Source organism: Cherax quadricarinatus, chromosome 90 (assembly GCF_038502225.1).
Source record: "Cherax quadricarinatus isolate ZL_2023a chromosome 90, ASM3850222v1, whole genome shotgun sequence".
NCBI lineage: Eukaryota > Metazoa > Arthropoda > Malacostraca > Decapoda > Parastacidae > Cherax > Cherax quadricarinatus.
In genome coordinates, this window is record NC_091381.1 from 2,735,828 (window position 1) to 2,754,702 (window position 18,875).

The window sequence follows — 18,875 nt, forward strand, 5'->3', positions numbered from 1 at the left end:
TAATTGTGTTGTAGAGTTCTGAGCTGTTCTCAGACCTCTACAACACAAATGAACATGTTATTAGAAGACAGGGTACTTGCGTGGGCATGACGTTAGGACTGCACAAGGATAATTAAGACTTCACTTTAAACCCTACAATAGCAACTGCAATAGCTTTTCACTGTAAATTTTGTAATGATGTCACTCCACATGGCGTATTTCTCGATATATGTTATTTAAGTTATGATAGCCTTGGTTTCCTTTGGCTACATTTTTCTCTGACAAGAAAAATAAGTTAATTGTCAAATATCACAGCACCAATGAAGGAAACAAAATGTAAGACGTGATAAGAAAACAAGACCCCATTGAGCTCACTAGGAAAAGCTAAGTCAGATATTCACTGTTTAAGGCTCGTTAAACACCCATTGATTTCACTGTCACAGCAACAGTGAAATATTGTGTCTTATTAAAATGATATTAAAATGACGGCGTTGTATGTATCCTACACAGCTGTGATATAATAAGTTTAATACCCTTAATAATAAAAATATTCCCCTCGAGAATATAGTAGAAAGCAAAATATTCTCTTATTCTCTCTATTTCAATAAACTATTGGTGCTGGCAGTGGCCTTGGTCACAAACAGAATAATCTGGAAATAATATATCAAAGTGACTTTTTATCACAAAAAGCGAGAGATATAAACAAAATAGAAAATGCATGTCATTATATTTAAGAATATACGAGAGTCATCAGGTGTGTGATAGTAACGGTGCGCAGCCAAGTGAGTCCACGGCAGGAACTCTGATGTCTCCCACACAGGAATGTTTCCCTGTGGTCACGGGTCCTTCCTGCTGGACTGTGACAAGGTTACACACGCGGGCAAGTGATGCAGTAGTTGGTTCCATCACAAAGTGGTAAGCTCCATCAATAAGTGGAAAGCTCCATCACTGAGGTGGTAGCTCCATCACTGAGGTGCTGGCACCATCACTGAGGTGCTGGCACCATCACTAAGGTGCTGGCACCATCACTAAGGTAATGGTTGTATCAAAATAGGCAGTGAGAGGAAACATAAATACTGTAGTGATACAAAGTCCCTGGCACATAGTAACATTTTCCTGTCAGGATGTCTTATAGCGGAGTAAATATGCGGCTGTGAAGATGGGTGTGAGATAGTGAGTCCCCTGAGGTAGTGAGTCCCCAGTGGAGGTTAGGCTGGGCTAGCCCAGTTCTTTGTAAAGGAACGCAGGAGGTAACGTAGGTGGGTATGAGGTGGTGAGTTTCCTGTGGAGGTGAGGCTGGGCTAGGACACTTCCATGTGAATGAACGCAGGCAGTAACGTACGCTGAAGAGGGTCTTTCATAAACCATACCCCCGGCCGGGATTGAACCCGCGGTCATAGAGTCTCAAAACTCCAGCCCGTCGCGTTAGCCACTAGACCAGCTAGCCACAATAAGATTCATCCAACTAGGTATATTTCTACACCGCACTGCACTGTGGTCACAGAGGTGCCTGTGCTAACTTTCCTATGGTGTAGAAATATACCTAGTTGGATGAATCTTATTGTGGCTAGCTGGTCTAGTGGCTAACGTGACGGGCTGGAGTTTTGAGACTATGACCGCGGGTTCAATCCCGGCCGGGGGTATGGTTTGTTTGCAATCGTGTCATTACGATTTCTTGAGTCAGGGTCTTTCATTATGCTTATGCGAATACGCTAATCCCGTGGGAGTCATGATGAACATGGGGGAATGGGAGAAAATAAATGTCGATCCAAGTCATGATGAACATGGGGGAATGGGAGAAAATAAATGTCGATCCAAGGAATGGAAATATAGATCTATATGAAACCTATATATAATAGAAAATAAGAAATTTAATCTATTTTGAAATTTAAAACGATTTGAAAGAAATTCACTATCGAAAATTACATCTGTGTATGACATTCTTAACTCAGAAAAATAATTATACATTTCCGTAATTATCCTATTAAGCAACAATGAATATCAGATGATCGACACCATGCCCAGCCCTTCTAGGGTAGAGTAGGTGCCTGAGCCAGAACTTGAAGCTCACAAGACTGTCATTCCCAATAACCTACTTGGGGCGGGGATGGCAGACCAGAGAGGCCTAGCTTCTCCCTACGAGCCTCGTGAGGGCGGGGAATGTGGCTAGGCCTGGGGACAGTTGGTCACAAGGATGAGGAGGTACTTGTGCCTCCTCCCATGGGAGACTTAGATCTCAGACACTCCCTAGACAGGGAGCTAAGGCCGCGCCACCACTTGGAAAAGGCCCGGGCCGGGAGAATACCGGCGAATCTTTAATAATAATAATGATAACAATAAAATTCAGATTCTAACAGACGATTTCAAGCCAATGTAATATTTTTTCCTTAATATTAGCAGTAACTACGGTATATGTGGAGAGACTGATATATGGAAAACAAGAAACACTGCTTATATATGTACGTATTGTCTGGATAATTTTTTTTTTAAATTTACGATCAACTGTACGTCGTTTATATACCCGCTACCCTAGTTCATACCCGCTACCCTAGCTCATACCCGCTACTCTAGTTCATACCCGCTACTCTAGTTCATACCCGCTACTCTAGTTCATACCCGCTACCCTAGTTCATACCCGCTACCCTAGTTCATTCTCGCTACACTAGTTCATACCCGCTACCCTAGTTCATACCCGCTACCCTAGTTCATTCTCGCTACCCTAGTTCATACCCGCTACCCTAGTTCATACCGGCTACCCTAGTTCATTCCCGCTACCCTAGTTCATACCCGCTACCCTAGTTCATACCCGCTACCCTAGTTCATTCCCGCTACCCTAGTTCATACCCGCTACCCTAGTTCATACCGGCTACCCTAGTTCATTCCCGCTACCCTAGTTCATTCCCGCTACCCTAGTTCATACCCGCTACCCTAGTTCATTCCCGCTAACCTAGTTCATACCCGCTACCCTAGTTCATTCCCGCTACCCTAGTTCATACCCGCTACCCTAGTTCATACCGGCTACCCTAGTTCATTCCCGCTACCCTAGTTCATTCCCGCTACCCTAGTTCATACCCGCTACCCTAGTTCATTCTCGCTACTCTAGTTCATACCCGCTACCCTAGTTCATTCCCGCTACTCTAGTTCATACCCGCTACCCTAGTTCATTCTCGCTACTCTAGTTCATACCCGCTACCCTAGTTCATACCCGCTACCCTAGTTCATTCCCGCTACCCTAGTTTATTCCCGCTACCCTAGTTCATACCCGCTACCCTAGTTCATACCCGCTACTCTAGTTCATACCCGCTACCGTAGTTCATACCCGCTACTCTAGTTCATACCCGCTAACCTAGTTCATACCCGCTACCCTAGTTCATTCCCGCTGCTCTAGTTCATACCCGCTACCCTAGTTCATTCCCGCTTCCCTAGTTCATTCCCGCTACTCTAGTTCATACCCGCTACCCTAGTTCATTCCCGCTACTCTAGTTCATACCCGCTACCCTACTTCATACCCGCTACCCTAGTTCATTCCCGCTGCTCTAGTTCATACCCGCTACCCTAGTTCATTCCCGCTACCCTAGTTCATTCCCGCTACCCTAGTTCATACCCGCTACCCTAGTTCATTCCCGCTACCCTAGTTCATTCTCGCTACCCTAGTTCATTCCCGCTACCCTAGTTCATTCCCGCTACTCTAGTTCATACCCGCTACCCTAGTTCATACCCGCTACCCTAGTTCATTCCCGCTGCTCTAGTTCACACCCGCTACCCTAGTTCATACCCGCTACCCTAGTTCATACCCGCTACCCTAGTTCATTCCCGCTACCCTAGTTCATTCCAGCTTCCCTAGTTCATACCCGCTTCCCTAGTTCATTCCCGCTACCCTAGTTCATACCCGCTACCCTAGTTCATTCCCGCTACCCTAGTTCATGAACATTAAAATGGTATAAAATACCGACAGATTGTTAGGTAAGACACATATGCAACAGTTAGGTATCTTTATTTCGAAACGTTTCGCCTACACAGTAGGCTTCTTCAGTCGAATACAGAAAGTAGGCAGGAACAGTAGAGATGTGAAGACGATGTAATCAGTCCATCACCCTTAAAGTCGTAGAATCTGAGGTTGTCAGTCCCTCGGCCTGGAGAAGTTCAGTTCCATAGTCAGGAACTGAACTTCTCCAGGCCGAGGGACTGACAACCTCAAATTCTACGACTTTAAGGGTGATGGACTGATTACATCGTCTTCACATCTCTACTGTTCCTGCCTACTTTCTGTATTCGACTGAAGAAGCCTACTGTGTAGGCGAAACGTTTCGAAATAAAGATACCTAACTGTTGCATATGTGTCTTACCTAATACCCTAGTTCATACCCGCTACCCTAGTTCATACCCGCTACCCTAGTTCATACCCGCTACCCTAGTTCATACCCGCTACCCTAGTTCATACCCGCTACCCTAGTTCATACCCGCTACCCTAGTTCAATCCCGCTACCCTAGTTCATACCCGCTACCCTAGTTCATACCAGCTACCCTAGTTCATTCCCGCTAAACTAGTTCATTTCCGCTACCCTAGTTCATACCCGCTACCCTAGTTCATTCCCGCTATCCTAGTTCATACCCGCTACCCTAGTTCATTCCCGCTACCCTAGTTCATACCCGCTACCCTAGTTCATACCGGCTACCCTAGTTCATTCCCGCTACCCTAGTTCATTCCCGCTACCCTAGTTCATATCCGCTACCCTAGTTCATTCCCGCTACTCTAGTTCATACCCGCTACCCTAGTTCATTCCCGCTACTCTAGTTCATACCCGCTACCCTAGTTCATTCCCGCTGCTCTAGTTCATACCCGCTACCCTAGTTCATACCCGCTACCCTAGTTCATTCCCGCTACCCTAGTTCATTCCCGCTACCCTAGTTCATACCCGCTACCCTAGTTCATACCCGCTACTCTAGTTCATACCCGCTACCGTAGTTCATACCCGCTACTCTAGTTCATACCCGCTAACCTAGTTCATACCCGCTGCCCTAGTTCATTCCCGCTGCTCTAGTTCAAACCCGCTACCCTAGTTCATTCCCGCTTCCCTAGTTCTTATCCGCTACTCTAGTTCATTCCCGCTACCCTAGTTCTTATCCGCTACTCTAGTTCATTCCCGCTACCCTATTTCATACCCGCTACCCTAGTTCATTCCCGCTGCTGTAGTTCATACCCGCTACTTTAGTTCATTCCCGCTACCCTAGTTCATTCCCGCTACCCTAGTTCATACCCGCTACCCTAGTTCATTCCCGCTACCCTAGTTCATTCTCGCTACCCTAGTTCATTCCCGCTACCCTAGTTCATTCCCGCTACTCTAGTTCATACCCGCTACCCTAGTTCATACCCGCTACCCTAGTTCATTCCCGCTGCTCTAGTTCACACCCGCTACCCTAGTTCATACCCGCTACCCTAGTTCATACCCGCTACCCTAGTTCATTCCCGCTACCCTAGTTCATTCCAGCTTCCCTAGTTCATACCCGCTTCCCTAGTTCATTCCCGCTACCCTAGTTCATACCCGCTACCCTAGTTCATTCCCGCTACCCTAGTTCATGAACATTAAAATGGTATAAAATACCGACAGATTGTTAGGTAAGACACATATGCAACAGTTAGGTATCTTTATTTCGAAACGTTTCGCCTACACAGTAGGCTTCTTCAGTCGAATACTCAGTCCCTCGGCCTGGAGAAGTTCAGTTCCATAGTCAGGAACTGAACTTCTCCAGGCCGAGGGACTGACAACCTCAAATTCTACGACTTTAAGGGTGATGGACTGATTACATCGTCTTCACATCTCTACTGTTCCTGCCTACTTTCTGTATTCGACTGAAGAAGCCTACTGTGTAGGCGAAACGTTTCGAAATAAAGATACCTAACTGTTGCATATGTGTCTTACCTAATACCCTAGTTCATACCCGCTACCCTAGTTCATACCCGCTACCCTAGTTCATACCCGCTACCCTAGTTCATACCCGCTACCCTAGTTCATACCCGCTACCCTAGTTCATACCCGCTACCCTAGTTCATTCCCGCTACCCTAGTTCATTCCCGCTACCCTAGTTCATTCCCGCTACCCTAGTTCATACCCGCTACCCTAGTTCATACCCGCTACTCTAGTTCATACCCGCTACCCTAGTTCATACCCGCTACTCTAGTTCATACCCGCTACCCTAGTTCATACCCGCTACCCTAGTTCATACCCGCTGCTCTAGTTCATACCCGCTACCCTAGTTCATTCCCGCTTCCCTAGTTCATTACCGCTACCTAATTCATACCCACTACCCTAGTTCATTCCCGCTACTCTAGTTCATACGCTACCCTAGTTCATACCCGCTACCCTAGTTCATTCCCCTTGCTCTAGTTCATACCCGCTACCCTAGATCATTCCCGCTACCCTAGTTCATACCCGCTACCCTAGTTCATTCCCGCTACCCTTGTTCATACCCGCTACCCTAGTTCATACCCGCTACCCTAGTTCATTCTCGCTACTCTAGTTCATACCCGCTACCCTAGTTCATTCTCGCTACTCTAGTTCATACCCGCTACCCTAGTTCATTCCCGCTACTCTAGTTCATACCCGCTACCCTAGTTCATTCTCGCTACTCTAGTTCATACCCGCTACCCTAGTTCATACCCGATACCCTAGCTCATACCCGCTACTCTAGTTCATACCCGCTACCCTAGTTCATACCCGCTACCCTAGTTCATACCCGCTACCCTAGTTCATACCCGCTACCCTAGTTCATACCCGCTACCCTAGTTCATTCCCGCTACTCTAGTTCATACCCGCTACCCTAGTTCATTCCCGCTACCCTAGTTCATTCCCGCTACCCTAGTTCATTCCCGCTTCCTTAGTTCATTCCCGCTACCCTAGTTCATTCCCGCTACCCTAGTTTATTCCCGCTACCCTAGTTCATTCCCTCAATCCTAGTTCCCGCTACCCTAGTTCATTCCCGCTACCCTAGTTCATACCCGCTACCCTAGTTCATTCCCGCTACCCTAGTTCATTCCCGCTACCCTAGTTCATACCCGCTACCCTAGTTCATACCCGCTACCCTAGTTCATACCCGCTACCCTAGTTCATACCCGCTACCCTAGTTCATACCCGCTACCCTAGTTCATTCCCGCTACCCTAGTTCATTCCCGCTACCCTAGTTCATTCTCGCTACTCTAGTTCATACCCGCTACCCTAGTTCATTCCCGCTACTCTAGTTCATACCCGCTACCCTAGTTCATTCTCGCTACCCTAGTTCATACCCGCTACCCTAGTTCATACCCGCTACCCTAGTTCATACCCGCTACCCTAGTTCATACCCGCTACCCTAGTTCATTCCCGCTACCCTAGTTCATACCCGCTACCCTAGTTCATACCCGCTACCCTAGTTCATACCCGCAACCCTAGTTCATACCCGCTACCCTTGTTCATACCCGGCTACCCTTGTTCATTCCCCCTACTCTAGTTCATACCCGCTACCCTAGTTCATACCCGCTACCCTAGTTCATACCCGCTACTTTAATTTATACCCGCTACCCTAGTTCATACCCGCTACTCTAATTTATACCCGCTACCCTAGTTCATACCCGCTACCCTAGTTCATACTCGCTACCCTAGTTCATACCCGCTACCCTAGTTTATACCCGCTACCCTAGTTCATTCCCGCTACTCTAGTTCATACTCGCTACCCTAGTTCATACCCGATACCCTAGTTCATGCCCGCTACTCTAGTTCATACCCGCTACCCTAGTTCATACCCGCTACTCTAGTTCATACCCGCTATCCTAGTTCATACCCGCTTCCCTAGTTCATTCTTGCTACTCTAGTTCATACCCGCTACCCTAGTTCATTCCCGCTGCTCTAGTTCATACCCGTACCATAGTTCATTCCCGCTACTCTAGTTCATACCCGCTACCATAGTTCATTCCCGCTGCTCTAGTTCATACCCGCTACCCTAGTTCATACCCGCTACCCTAGTTCATACCCGCTACCCTAGTTCATACCCGCTACCCTAGTTCATACCCGCTACCCTAGTTCATACCCGCTACCCTAGTTCATACCCGCTACCCTAGTTCATACCCGCTACCCTAGTTCATACCCGCTACCCTAGTTCATACCCGCTACCCTAGTTCATTCCCGCTACCCTAGTTCATACCCGCTACCCTAGTTCATACCCGCTACTCTAGTTCGTACCTGCTACCCTAGTTCATACCCGCTACTCTAGTTCATACCCGCTACCCTAGTTCATACCCGCTACCCTAGTTCATTCCCGCTGCTCTAGTTCATATACCCGCTACCCTAGTTCATTCCCGCTTCCCTAGTTCATTACCGCTGCCCTAGTTCATACCCGCTACCCTAGTTCATTCCCGCTTCCCTAGTTCATTACCGCTGCCCTTGTTCATACGCGCTACCCTAGTTCATTCCCGCTACCCTAGTTCTTACCCGCTACCCTAGTTCATTCCCGCTGCCCTAGTTCATACGCGCTACCCTAGTTCATTCCCGCTACCCTAGTTCATACCCGCTACCCTACTTCATTCCCGCTACCCTAGTTCATTCCCGCTACCCTAGTTCATACCCGCTACCCTAGTTCATTCCCGCTACCCTAGTTCATACCCGCTACCCTAGTTCATTCCCGCTACCCTAGTTCATACCCGCTACCCTAGTTCATTCCCGCTACCCTAGTTCATTCCCGCTACCCTAGTTCATTCCCGCTACCATAGTTCATTCCCTCTACCCTAGTTCATTCCCGCTGCTCTAGTTCATACCCGCTACCCTAGTTCATTCCCTCAACCCTAGTTCATAAACGCTACCCTAGTTCATTCCCGCTACCCTAGTTCATTCCCGCTACCCTAGTTCATACCCGCTACCCTAGTTCATACCCGCTACCCTAGTTCATACCCGCTACCCTATTTCATACCCGCTACCCTAGTTCATACCCGCTACCCTAGTTCATACCCGCTACCCTAGTTCATTCCCGCTAAACTAGTTCATTCTCGCTACCCTAGTTCATACCCGCTACCCTAGTTCATACCCGCTACCCTAGTTCATTCCCGCTACCCTAGTTCATTCCCGCTACCCTAGTTCATTCCCTCTACCCTAGTTCATTCCCGCTACCCTAGTTCATTCCCGCTACCCTAGTGCATACCCGGTACCCTAGTTCATTCCCGCTGCTCTACTTCATACCCGCTACCCTAGTTCATACCCGCTACCCTAGTTCATACCCGCTACCCTAGTTCATTCCCGCTACCCTAGTTCATACCCGCTACCCTAGTTCATACCCGCTACCCTAGTTCATACCCGCTACCCTAGTTCATTCCCGCTACCCTAGTTCATTCCTGCTACCCTAGTTCATACCCGCTACCCTAGTTCATTCCCGCTACCCTACTTCATACCCGCTACCCTAGTTCATTCCCGCTGCTCTAGTTCATACCCGCTACCCTAGTTCATTCCCGCTACCCTAGTTCTTACCCGCTACCCTAGTTCATTCCCGCTACCATAGTTCATTCCCTCTACCCTAGTTCATTCCCGCTGCTCTAGTTCATACCCGCTACCCTAGTTCATTCCCTCAATCCTAGTTCATAAACGCTACCCTAGTTCATTCCCGCTACCCTAGTTCATACCCGCTACCCTAGTTCATTCCCGCTACCCTAGTTCATTCCCGCTACCCTAGCTCATACCCGCTACCCTAGTTCATACCCGCTACCCTAGTTCATACCCGCTGCCCTAGTTCATACCCGCTACCCTAGTTCATACCCGCTACCCTATTTCATTCCCGCTACCCTAGTTCATTCCCGCTACCCTAGTTTATTCCCGCTACCCTAGTTTATACCCGCTACCCTAGTTCATTCCCGCTACCCTAGTTCATACCTGCTACCCTAGTTCATTCCCGCTACCCTAGTTCATACCCGCTACCCTAGTTCATACCCGCTTCCCTAGTTCATTTCCGCTTCCCTAGTTCATGCCTGCTACCCTAGTTCATTCCCGCTACCCTAGTTCATACCCGCTACCCTAGTTCATACCCGCTACCCTAGTTCATACCCGCTACCCTAGTTCGTACCCGCTACCCTAGTTCATACCCGCTACCCTAGTTCATACCCGCTACCCTAGTTCATTCCCGCTACCCTAGTTCATTCCCACTTCCCTAGTTCATACCCGATTCCCTAGTTCATTTCCGCTACCCTAGTTCATACCCGCTACCCTAGTTCATACCCGCTACCCTAGTTCATACCCGCTACCCTAGTTCATATCCGCTACCCTAGTTCATACCCGCTACCCTATTTCATTCCCGCTACCCTAGTTCATTCCCGCTACCCTAGTTTATTCCCGCTACCCTAGTTTATACCCGCTACCCTAGTTCATACCCGCTACTCTAGTTCATACCCGCTACCCTAGTTCATACCCGCTACTCTAGTTCATACCCGCTATCCTAGTTCATACCCGCTTCCCTAGTTCATTCCCGCTGCTCTAGTTCATATCCGTACCATAGTTCATTCCCGCTGCTCTAGTTCATTCCCGTACCATAGTTCATTCCCGCTGCTCTAGTTCATACCCGCTACCATAGTTCATTCCCGCTGCTCTAGTTCATACCCGCTACCCTAGTTCATTCCCGCTGCTCTAGTTCATTCCCGTACCATAGTTCATTCCCGCTACTCTAGTTCATACCCGCTACCATAGTTCATTCCCGCTGCTCTAGTTCATACCCGCTACCCTAGTTCATTCCCGCTGCTCTAGTTCATACCCGTACCATAGTTCATTCCCGCTGCTCTAGTTCATACCCGCTACCATAGTTCATTCCCGCTGCTCTAGTTCATACCCGCTACCCTAGTTCTTTCCCGCTACCCTAGCTCATTCCCGCTACCCTAGTTTATCCCCGCTACCCTAGTTCATACCCGCTACCCTAGTTCATTCCCGCTACCCTAGTTCATTCCCGCTACCCTAGTTCATTCCCGCTACCCTAGTTCATACCCGCTACCCTAGTTCATTCCCGCTACCCTAGTTCATACCCGCTACCCTAGTTCATACCCGCTACCCTAGTTCATACCCGCTACCCTAGTTCATTCCCGCTACCCTAGTTCATTCCCGCTACCCTAGTTCATACCCGCTTCCCTAGTTCATTTCCGCTACCCTAGTTCATACCTGCTACCCTAGTTCATTCCCGCTACCCTAGCTCATACCCGCTACCCTAGTTCATACCCGCTTCCCTAGTTCATTTCCGCTTCCCTAGTTCATACCCGCTACCCTAGTTCATTCCCGCTACCCTAGTTCATACCCGCTACCCTAGTTCATACCCGCTACCCTAGTTCATACCCGCTACTCTAGTTCATACCCGCTACCCTAGTTCATACCCGCTACCCGCTACCCTAGTTCATACCCGCTTCCCTAGTTCATTCCCGCTACCCTAGTTCATACCCGCTACCCTAGTTCATACCCGCTACCCTAGTTCATACCCGCTACCCTAGTTCATACCCGCTACCCTAGTTCATTCCCGCTACCCTAGTTCATTCCCGCTACCCTAGTTCATACCCGCTACCCTAGTTCATACCCGCTACCCTAGTTCATACCCGCTACCCTAGTTCATACCCGCTACCCTAGTTCATACCCGCTACCCTAGTTCATACCCGCTACCCTAGTTCTTACCCGCTACCCTAGTTCATACCCGCTACCCTAGTTCATACCCGCTACCCTAGTTCATACCCGCTACCCTAGTTCATTCCCGCTACCCTAGTTCATTCCCGCTACCCTAGTTCATACCCGCTACTCTAGTTCATACCCGCTACCCTAGTTCACCTGCTACCCTAGTTCATACCCCCTAGTTCATTCTCGCTACCCTAGTTCATACCCGCTACCCTAGTTCATTCCCGCTACCCTAGTTCATTCCCGCTACCCTAGTTCATTCCCGCTACCCTAGTTCATACCCGCTACCCTAGTTCATACCCGCTACCCTAGTTCATACCCGCTACCCTAGTTCATACCCGCTACCCTAGTTCATACCCGCTACCCTAGTTCATACCCGCTACCCTAGTTCATACCCGCTACCCTAGTTCATTCCCGCTACCCTAGTTCATACCCGCTACCCTAGTTCATTCCCGCTACCCTAGTTCATACCCTAGTTCATACCCGCTACCCTAGTTCATACCCGCTACCCTAGTTCATACCCGCTACTCTAGTTCATACCCGCTACCCTAGTTCATACCCGCTACTCTAGTTCATACCCGCTGCTCTAGTTCATACCCGCTACCCTAGTTCATACCCGCTACCCTAGTTCATACCCGCTACTCTAGTTCATACCCGCTACCCTAGTTCATACCCGCTACTCTAGTTCATACCCGCTGCTCTAGTTCATACCCGCTACCCTAGTTCATACCCGCTACCCTAGTTCATACCCGCTACCCTAGTTCATACCCGCTACTCTAGTTCATACCCGCTACTCTAGTTCATACCCGCTACCCTAGTTCATACCCGCTACCCTAGTTCATACCCGCTACCCTAGTTCATACCCGCTACCCTAGTTCATACCCGCTACCCTAGTTCATACCCGCTACCCTAGTTCATACCCGCTACCCTAGTTCATACCCGCTACTCTAGTTCATACCCGCTACCCTAGTTCATACCCGCTACCCTAGTTCATACCCGCTACCCTAGTTCATACCCGCTACCCTAGTTCATACCCGCTACTCTAGTTCATACCCGCTACTCTAGTTCATACCCGCTACCCTAGTTCATACCCGCTACCCTAGTTCATACCCGCTACCCTAGTTCATACCCGCTACCCTAGTTCATACCCGCTACTCTAGTTCATACCCGCTACCCTAGTTCATTCCCGCTACCCTAGTTCATTCCCGCTTCTCTAGTTCATACCCGCTACCCTAGTTCATACCCGATACCCTAGTTCATGCCCGCTACCCTAGTTCATACCCGCTTCATACCCGCTACTCCAGTTCATACCCTAGTTCTACCCCTAGTTCATACCCTAGTTCTACCCCAGTTCATACCCGCTACCCTAGTTCATACCCGCTACTCTAGTTCATACCCGCTACTCTAGTTCATACCCGCTACCCTAGTTCATTCCCGCTACTCTAGTTCATACCCGCTACCCTACTTCATACCTGCTACCCTAGTTCATACCCGCTACCCTAGTTCATACCCGCTTACCTAGTTCATACCCGCTTCTCTAGTTCATACCCGCTACTCTAGTTCATACCCGCTACCCTAGTTCATACCCGCTACCCTAGTTCATTCCCGCTACCCTAGTTCATTCCTGCTACCCTAGTTTATTCCCGCTACCCTAGTTCATACCCGCTACCCTAGTTCATACCCGCTACTCTAGTTCATACCCGCTACCGTAGTTCATACCCGCTGCTCTAGTTCATACCCGCTGCCCTAGTTCATACCCGCTACCCTAGTTCATTCCCGCTGCTCTAGTTCATACCCGCTACCCTAGTTCATACCCGCTACCCTAGTTCATTCCCGCTGCTCTAGTTCATACCCGCTACCCTAGTTCATTCCCGCTACCCTAGCTCATTCCCGCTACCCTAGTTCATTCCCGCTACCCTAGTTCATACCCGCTACCCTAGTTCATTCCCGCTACCCTAGTTCATTCCCGCTACCCTAGTTCATTCCCGTTACTCTAGTTCATACCCGCTACCCTAGTTCATACCCGCTACCCTAGTTCATTCCTGCTTCCCTAGTTCATTCCCGCTACCCTAGTTCATTCCCGCTACCCTAGTTCATTCCCGCTACCCTAGTTCATTCCCGTTACTCTAGTTCATACCCGCTACCCAAGTTCATACCCGCTACCCTAGTTCATACCCGCTACCCTAGTTCATTCCCGCTTCCCTAGTTCATACCCGCTTCCCTAGCTCATTCCCGCTACCCTAGTTCATACCCGCTACCCTAGTTCATTCCCGCTACCCTAGTTCATTCCCGCTACCCTAGTTCATACCCGCTACCCTAGTTCATACCTGCTACCCTAGTTCATACCCGCTACCCTAGTTCATACCCGCTACCCTAGTTCATACCCGCTACCCTAGTTCATTCCCGCTACCCTAGTTCATTCCCGCTACCCTAGTTCATTCCCGCTACCCTAGTTCATACCCGCTACCCTAGTTCATACCCGCTACTCTAGTTCATACCCGCTACCCTAGTTTATACCCGCTACTCTAGTTCATACCCGCTGCTCTAGTTCATACCCGCTGCCCTAGTTCATACCCGCTACCCTAGTTCATACCCGCTACCCTAGTTCATTCCCACTACCCTAGTTCATACCCGCTACCCTAGTTCATACCCGCTTCCCTAGTTCATTCCCGTTGCTCTAGTTCATACCCGCTACCCTAGTTCATTCCCGCTTCCCTAGTTCATTACCGCTACCCTAGTTCATACCCGATACCCTAGTTCATTCCCGCTACTCTAGTTCATACCCGCTACCCTAGTTCATATCCGCTACTCTAGTTCATACCCGCTACCCTAGTTCATACCCGCTACCCTAGTTCATTCCCGCTGCTCTAGTTCATACCCGCTACCCTAGTTCATTCCCGCTACCCTAGTTCATTCTCGCTACCCTAGTTCATTCCCTCTACCCTAGTTCATTCTCGCTACCCTAGTTCATTCCCGCTACCCTAGTTCATTCCCGCTACCCTAGTTTATTCCCTCTACCCTAGTTCATTCCCGCTGCTCTAGTTCATACCCGCTACGCTAGTTCATTCCCGCTACCCTAGTTCATTCCCGCTACCGTAGTTCATTCCCGCTACCCTAGTTCATTCCCTCTACCCTAGTTCATTCCCGCTGCTCTAGTTCATACCCGCTACCCTAGTTCATTCCCTCAACCCTAGTTCATACCCGCTACCCTAGTTCATTCCCGCTACCCTAGTTCATACCCGCTACCCTAGTTCATTCCCGCTGCCCTAGTTCATACCAGCTACCCTAGTTCATTCCTGCTACCCTAGTTCATTCCCGCTACCATAGTTGATACCCGATACCCTACTTTATTCCCGCTACCCTAGTTCATTCCACCTACCCTAGTTCATACCCTATACCCTACTTCATTCCCGCTACCCTAGTTCATTCCCGCTGCCCTAGTTCATACCCGATACCCTACTTCATTCCCGCTACCCTAGTGCATTCCCGCTACCCTAGTTCATTCCCGCTACCCTAGTTCATTCCCGCTACCCTACTTCATACCCAATACCCTAGTTCATACCCGCTACCCTTGTTCATTCCTGCTACTCTAGTTCATACCCGCTACTCTAGTTCATACCCGCTACCCTAGTTCATACCCGCTACCCTAGTTAATACCCGCTACCCTAGTTCACCTTTGAGCTAAAGAACGAAAGGGCACAATACCGTGACTGGTACAACACACAAATAACTCACACACAGAAGAGAGGAGCTTAAGACGACGTTTCAGTCCGTCTCGGACCATTTACAAGTCACACTAACACGAAAGACAGAGAGAGCTAGTATATATGGAGCTTATCGACTATTCTGGGCTGAATACCATTGTGGTAAATTAGCGGCTTTCAAGCCTGTAAAAGAAAAAATATGTATAAACATGTGGTAAAAGAAAGATATATGTACAGGGAAGTCTTAATTAAACCATACCCCGGCCGGGGTTGAACCCGCGGTCAGAGAGTCTCGAAACTCCAGACCGTCGCGTTAGCAATCGTGTCATTACGATTTCGTGAGTCAAGTCTTAATTAATTAAACAACGTTTCTTTCAATTATGAATTTAGAATTTTGTTGCATGTTGCGTGGGACGATTATTTTATATGTTTAATTGGTGTGACAAGATTAACCACAACTCTGTAGTCTTCCTTACAAACTCTGCGTTACTACATTATCAATAACCTTTCTTCACTCTCATCATCTCCACCACTTTCAAATTTCAATTAAATTAATATTTAATATTCTGAAACTCCTTTGTTAGCCAACTATTTAGCATGACTTAAACTGGCGGGCCACGTTCATCTGTGGCATCACTTCCAGCTGCTACGCCTTACTTCAGCTCCAGGATGTAAAGTCTGGCCGCATGCCTCTATTATAGGCTAAAAACCGACTACCTATCAGGACATTCTAATTTGTGTATATATTTACGTTAATTATATGGCGTACACGAAAACTTATACAGACAGTCTAGAGTGCAGTCGCTTTAAAATTTTTGAACTCACGTTCAAAACTAAGGTGAGGGGAATTTAGTAAAAATGTATCAGTCTCTTATTTTATTCGGACAACATTAAGAACCTAACATTGTTTGAGAAAGCGATATGCTGTTCACATTTCGCTGTAGGTCGATAACTCTTAAAAATAATAAATAGCACCGTCCATTCACACACGTTGATTCAACGAGGCATCACCAGCATAGCTCCACTTTTGTAGCTCCAAAAAGGCAGTTACAAAGCAAACTTCTAATGGTAGCCACCATAGGCAGGAACAGCGTGTTGGTAATGAGCCACACCCTCATAGGAGACCTCTGGGTGGTAGCCGGTCTCGTCTGCGTAGTACTTGACAGTCTGGATACGCCCGTCAGGAAGGTTCACGTAGTACTTTCCTTCAGTCTTGTAGCCGTCACGAGACTCACTGTGACCGAAGTTACTGCCAGTGTAGTCGTCACTCACGGCATAGTTGAAGGTGTAGTGAGCTGGAGCCTGTACCATGATGCAATATAATTTAATGGTGGTACATATAAAATTAATTTGTTGCTATATTTTACGACTCGTTTTGAAAGGTAATTTTGTATGACTTTAACTTTCTCATTACAATATGTCAAGATCATGGAGAACTATATGACTCTTCAGTCTCTGTAATGAAGCAGTTTATAATGATATTTTTTTGTTCACATAGCTTGCATTATAAGCATTTGTTAACCATGTGTCGTACACCGTTATCTGTCCAGAGTGGACAGGATATTCTAATTACTCAATATTTTCAACAAATATCTAATTATTTACATTCTGTGTTACTGACAGACATTCTGAACTCTAAAGGAACTCCTGCTATGAGTTTTTTTTATTCGAATCTTTCAGAATCATCTACAATGATGATTGAACACACATTTCAATGGAGGGACAAGAGTAAATATTATAAGCTGGTAACTTATTCGTTGTTGTCCTAAATGGTTTCACGTAATATTTTAGAATCACATAGTATGACATAAATGGGAAGTTAATGCTCCTGAGGAGTGGAAGTTCCGAGTCATAGTTGTCGAACAACAGTTGCATAAAACATGCGGCATGGAACAGCTTACGTTATGATAGGGGTCATGATAGACGGGGCCACCGTAGATCACGCCGCCCTGGTGGAGTCCTCCGTGTTGGATTCCGCCACTCAGGAACCCTCCATGGAGGCCAAGGGAGGTCCCACCAAGGGCACAAGCGACGAGGTTCAGCAAGAAGGTTAGCTGGGTCACAGGAGGAACATAAAGTAAACTCTTGAAACATCGTGTGTTGATTCAGTAAGTGAATATTCAGATATCCTCGAAGGCTCACATTCTTAGTTATTTATTTTATCAAGCTAGATAAAGAGGCACAATTAAAAAAATCTTTAGTGATAATGAGCCTCGTATTTAAAATCAAATGGAAAAATTATATTTATAGTATCGTAATTATAAGAACTAATTAGCTTCAAGGCAAAATATATGTTTTATAGATAATATTTTGCAGGCCCGATAATTATATAAATACTGTACAGAATGACAAAAATCAGACTACTTCAAAATTACCAATTTTAAGAATAGTTATGGAGCGGACAACTAAAAAATAATTATTAAAACTATGTTTATGCAGTTACTCATATTTAAACAATGTAATGATGACAGGAAGGGCTGTCACCAATGATTATTTTCTGTTCTCTGCATGGTCGTCCGTAGTAACATGGTCGTCCGTAGTAACATGGTCGTCCGTAGTAACATGGTCGTCCGTAGTAACATGGTCGTCCGTAGTAACATGGTCGTCCGTAGTAACATGGTCGTCCGTAATAACATGGAAAACAAGGACCAGTATATATAGTTACTTTCCATATCCTTGAATAAATTTAGAACATCACCATGAAATAATAAACCACCGAACGGGTGGAATTTGAACCTGTGCCAAGTGAGTTCTAAAACTCTCAGGTTAGTGCGGGAAATAATTTTTTTTAGGACTCAATTGCCATGAGTTCAAGCTCCCCCCGTTCCGTGATTTGTTGGCAGTCGACGAGAGAAAATAATAATCTCTTAATATGCAAAAGTAACTTTCTCTTGTCATGGGTTTATATACCTGCATGACACACATTAAGAGAATTTCCGCTTCAGTGACCGATGCTTAACAGAAACTGAAGACGTATTCTATCACACTGAAAAAAATATAATTGGTTGCTACCAGAGCCAGATGAGAGGAGCGGATCAGACTGGTCTTACCTCTGCAGTGATCATCATGATGGTGTGTGATGACAAGTGATGCTGGGAGCCTCTCCGACCTGGCTTATATACTTGCTTCATCTCTCCATACCTGGCCACGCCTACATCCATGTCATCTATCGTGATTCAGCCGTGCTACATCAGCTACATAAATGTGTCAGGTACCAGTATCACCTCTATAATGCAACAATAGAGAAATTTACAACACATGCGATACACATTAAGAATATTGTTTTAAATCATTTTAATTTAATCAGTACAGTAGTAAAGCAAAGCCCATAGAACGCATGTAATAAAAAATAAAAATATACCCGTATAATTAAGATTAATGACGAATTAAACACAGGAAAGAGAACTGAAAACATATAGTGTTGGGGCTACCCTCAGAACGTGTGGTAAACACACAAGATACATGTATAACTATTACAAACTTGTGTATATGTAAAGGGAGATACACACTGAACGAGGAGCCTATATATATATATATA

General features: G+C 47.1%; 1 protein-coding gene across 1 annotated transcript; it reads right to left on the reverse strand.

Moving 5' to 3' along the window:
* Nucleotides 1-16,198: 16,198 nt before the first annotated feature.
* LOC138855332 (pro-resilin-like) lies at nt 16,199-18,493 on the reverse strand. Its single transcript, XM_070104241.1, has 3 exons — nt 18,388-18,493; nt 17,239-17,391; nt 16,199-16,639 (listed from the first exon to the last, which is right to left on the reverse strand). Exons 1-3 carry the CDS (start codon nt 18,466-18,468, stop codon nt 16,400-16,402), a joined length of 474 nt encoding a protein of 157 aa, XP_069960342.1. The 5' UTR covers nt 18,469-18,493; the 3' UTR covers nt 16,199-16,399.
* Between the last annotated feature and the right edge of the window lie 382 nt (nt 18,494-18,875).

Coding starts and splice junctions, on each gene's coding strand:
- LOC138855332 (XM_070104241.1), bottom strand. CDS start 18,468: ATGAAGCAAGTATATAAGCCAGGTCGGAGAGGCTCCCAGCATCACTTG. Junction 17,392..18,387: donor TCATGATGATCACTGCAGAG/GTAAGACCAGTC, acceptor CCTGTGACCCAG/CTAACCTTCTTGCTGAACCT. Junction 16,640..17,238: donor ATCATGACCCCTATCATAAC/GTAAGCTGTTCC, acceptor ATCATGGTACAG/GCTCCAGCTCACTACACCTT.